Source organism: Austrofundulus limnaeus, unplaced genomic scaffold, assembly GCF_001266775.1.
Source record: "Austrofundulus limnaeus strain Quisiro unplaced genomic scaffold, Austrofundulus_limnaeus-1.0 Scaffold127, whole genome shotgun sequence".
Lineage (NCBI taxonomy): Eukaryota > Metazoa > Chordata > Actinopteri > Cyprinodontiformes > Rivulidae > Austrofundulus > Austrofundulus limnaeus.
In genome coordinates this window covers 976,338-980,297 of record NW_013952529.1, presented here as the reverse complement: position 1 = coordinate 980,297, position 3,960 = coordinate 976,338, and the positions used below count along the sequence as shown (strand labels likewise).

Genomic DNA, 3,960 nt, shown 5'->3' with positions numbered 1-3,960 from the left:
TATGCTAACTTGGATTTTAGCTGGTGTTTTGTGGTTTTAGCCTTCACCTGCTGTTATGCTAACTTAGATTTTAGCTAGTGTTTTGCTAGTTTTAGTATTAACCTGTTGTTATGCTAACTTAGATTTTAGCTAGTGTTTTGCTAGTTTTAGCATTAACCTGCTGTTATGCTAACTTGGATTTTAGCTAGTGTTTTGCTAGTTTTAGCATTAACCTGCTGCTATGCTAACTTAGATTTTAGCTAGTGTTTTGCTAGTTTTAGCATTAACCTGCTGCTATGCTAACTTAGATTTTAGCTAGTGTTTTGTTGGATTTAACCTCAACCTGCTGTTGTGTTTTGCTAGTTTTAGCCTTAACCTGCTGTTGTGTTTTGCTAGTTTTAGCCTTAACCAGCTGTTATGCTAACTCAGATTTAAAGGCGTACCCTAAAAATGCATTCATATGTATTAAAACATTTTGAAGTCACAGGTACTTTAAACTCTAAAACTTCAGTGTTTCACTTTGCTCTGTTTATCATCTACCCTGCGTCCGGTGCCTCGGTGCACCACGGGGACCCTCTCCTCCCCCGTCAGCGAGTTGACGTCCAGCTTGGTGGGGTCTTTGCAGCGATGTCGTCTCTGTTTGGGACGCTCCACGAAGCCGTGCAACAAACTGGCTCCAGACTGAAGAGGAGAGGAGAGAAGTCATGTTTGAGGCTGAAGCGCCCTCTGCTGGAGGCAAACAGGAAGTTCTGATAACGCTGCAGCAGAAAGATGAAAGATGTGAAACTTCTGACACCTTCTATGAGTTCAGAGGAACGTACGTGAGTCAAGGCAGGCAGGTCCATGCTGTAGCTCGGGTTCTGCCTCAGCCACTCGATCAGACCTTTGCTGGCCGCCTCTCGGTCCACCGCCACGATCTCCGGCTGAGGGGGCGTCTGGGTCGGAGTGGGGGTGGGGGTCGAGGAGGAGGACGGGGTTGGAGGTCCCGCGGGTCGCTCCGATGGAGAAGGAGACGGTGAGGAGGTGGAGGAGGAGACAGAGGAGTGGCTGATCACTTCCACACGACCCTGCAGGAGGACACACACAGGCTGATGTTGGTCTTCAACTGCTGCTATGCTAACATGGATTTTAGCCACTATTGTGCTGGTTTTAGCTCATCTTTTGCTGGTTTAAGCTTTTAGCCACTGTTCTGCTGGTTTAAACCTGTAACTGCTGCTATGCTAACATGGATTTTAGCCACTATTTTGCTGGTTTTAGCTCATCTTTTGCTGGTTTAAGCTTTTAGCCACTGTTCTGCTGGTTTAAACCTGTAACTGCTGCTATGCTAACATGGATTTTAGCCACTATTCTGCTGGTTTTAGCTCATGTTTTGCTGGTTTAAGCTTTTAGCCACTGTTCTGCTGGTTTAAACCTGTAACTGCTGCTATGCTAACATTGATTTTTAGCTACTGTTTTGCTGGTTTTAGCTCATCTTTTGCTAGATTTACATCCTCAAAGACAAACTGATTTCCCTTCAGGAGCTTTTACTTTGAAAATATTCTCTGCCCTGACGCCGACAGGCCACGCCTCCTCCTACCCACCTGAGTGTCAGGGAGGTGCAGTCCTCGGCTCTTGGCGAACTCAGAGTACAGAGCTTCCACGTTTCTCCTCCTGCCTCTCCTCCTCCTCAGGGAGTCGTCTCCCCTCAGGCTGCCGTTAACAATCTGTCCCGTGACGGGGTGGATAAGCCCCGCCTGCAGGATCCCGGACATGTCCAATCCGACCGGGCCGGGTAACGGAGCCGTGATCGGCGGCAGCGTCGGCACCTTTCCAGCCGCGGCGTTGGACTGGCCGTTTCCCGCCGCGTCGCTGGCCCCGCCTCCGCTCGTCGTGCTTATTTCTCCTGAAGCCTTGGTCAGGTCTATGGCCGTTTCCTGCCAGCCGTTTATCAACATGGCTCCGGAGCGCTGAGGGGGCGGAGCCACCACTGGCGCCTTCTCGCCACCGGAGCTGGTGGAGGCGACAGCAGGCGTGTGGCTCAGCGACACAGACTTTCCAGCTAAGATCTTGGCGGCTGCGGCGGCGGCCTCGTAGTCGAACGACCTTCGACCTCCTGCTCGTTTGAGCTCAGGGAGGAAGGGCGGAGCCACAAGCCTCTCCTGCAAGAGAGGCAAGGAGGTGAGGCGCCAAGCTCCGCGCCCGCAAGCACCGCCCCGCGGCACGTACTGTCAGGGTGGACAGGGTGGACAAGGACGGGAGAGAGATGATGGTTAAACACACATGAGACACGACACGGAGCAGCTGCACACCGGACCTGGGCCCGGTCCAAAACACGCTTTCAAATTTATCTGCAGGAGGCTTTGAAGCTACGACGAGCAGAATAAACCCAAACAGCAGCACAGCTTCCTGTTTTTAGCTTCATCTGGGTGTTTTTAAACTCCAACTTTATATCAAAATATTCAGCTCATTCATGACTTCACAGCTGGGACTTTTTAAAATAATTTTAATCTTTATTAAAATGTTTTTTTTTTTTGCACTGAACTCGAAGTTATTGAAAAATCTTTATAATTTACTTCAGCAAACTGGCTGCTTTTTTAGCTTTAGCTTCTACCGAATGTTCTGCTAATAATAACTTACCTACTGTTCTGCAGGTTTTATTCTTTAACTGCTGTTATGCTAACTTAGATTTTAGCTAGTGTTTGCTAGTTTTAACCTTAACCTGCTGTTGTGCTAACTTGGTATTTTTGAAACAATATTCAGATTTCAGGAGTTTTTGGTCTAAATGGACTAAAACAACCATACCAAAGAGCTCATGTCTTGTTTTGTTTGTTAAATAGATTTGCTCATTTCTTATTTAAAAAAAATCATTATTGGCCCAGGTCTAACATCCACATACATAAAATCAGCAACAGGAAACTTTACAAATAAGCAACAAAGCAACGGTGTAAACAAGACATGTCCAGAGCTTAAATAAAATAAAAATAAAAATAAAGTTTATCCAGCAAAGATTCTTATATTTGAATTTAACAAGAGTCCAATTATTTCATCTTATTTTGGTTTAAAATATTGTTTTATAAAGCATTCTTCATTCTGTGTATCCTTCCACAGAGAAACATAAAGCTTTTTGTTAACGGAGCTGTTGTGTGGAAGAAAACAACGGGATAAATCTTGTGTGAGCAGGAAGTGAATTTGAATTGCTCAGATTTAATCTGTATTTGCACAATTTGAAATTGAATTTTGCTAAACTGAAACTGAATTTAAAGTTTTGTATCTGAATTAATTTGCTTTGAAACTGTATTTTGGTTTATTAAAAAYTCAGTTTGACTACTTTCACTTTCAGTTCCATAATTCAGATTTTTGTGTCACATCCTGGTCCTTGAGAAAGCCAGGCAGAGTAATCAAACACAGATCCACATTCAGATTCACTTCCTGTTGGCAGGTTTTTCACACAGACTCACCTGTTTCCACAGCGACGCTGGACGTGGTCCTGGAGGTCCGGAGCGTCCCCTGAGCCTCCAGCAGCATCTGGATCTGCAACAGGAAACAGTTGAAAACACCTGGAGGAGTGGCAGAGCTTAGCCCCGCCCACCTGCTGACGGTTCTGTTACCTGAGCCTGCAGGAGGCGCAGCTGGTGGTCCTGCTGGAGCAGGAGCTGGAAGGTCTCTGAGGGAACGACTCTGTCGCAGCAGCAGGAGGGACGAGGGGGCCAGGAGGGGGACACGGGGTCCTCCACAGCTGCGGGGTGGGAGGAGTCACCAAAATGAGGAGGAGGAGGGGCAGAGCTACAGTGACAGGGAGGAGTGGAAGTGGGTGGAGTCTGCTGATGCGGGGAGGAGGGAGGAGCAGAGTGTTGTGTTAGTTGAAGCGAGGAGGTCAGAGGAGGAACAGGTGAGCAGCTGGAGGAGGGAGGAAGAGCCTTCTGATGTAAGAGAGGAAGAGTGAGATGGGAGCCAGAAGGAGGCGGAGTCTGCTGATGGGAGGAGGGAGGAGGAGCAGAGTGT

At 47.4% G+C, this 3,960-nt stretch overlaps 1 protein-coding gene across 3 annotated transcripts in view; it reads right to left on the bottom strand.

The window, feature by feature from the left end:
- Nucleotides 1-519: 519 nt before the first annotated feature.
- The window catches only part of chd6 (chromodomain helicase DNA binding protein 6), a gene marked incomplete at its 3' end in the record, with an annotated part of 69,162 nt that continues 65,721 nt past the window's right edge, over nt 520-3,960 (bottom strand). For all 3 annotated transcript variants that reach the window (XM_014015346.1, XM_014015347.1, XM_014015348.1), the window contains 3 exon segments: nt 520-660; nt 801-1,046; nt 1,560-2,183. In XM_014015346.1, the coding sequence (XP_013870800.1) occupies nt 520-660; nt 801-1,046; nt 1,560-2,183 (1,011 nt within the window).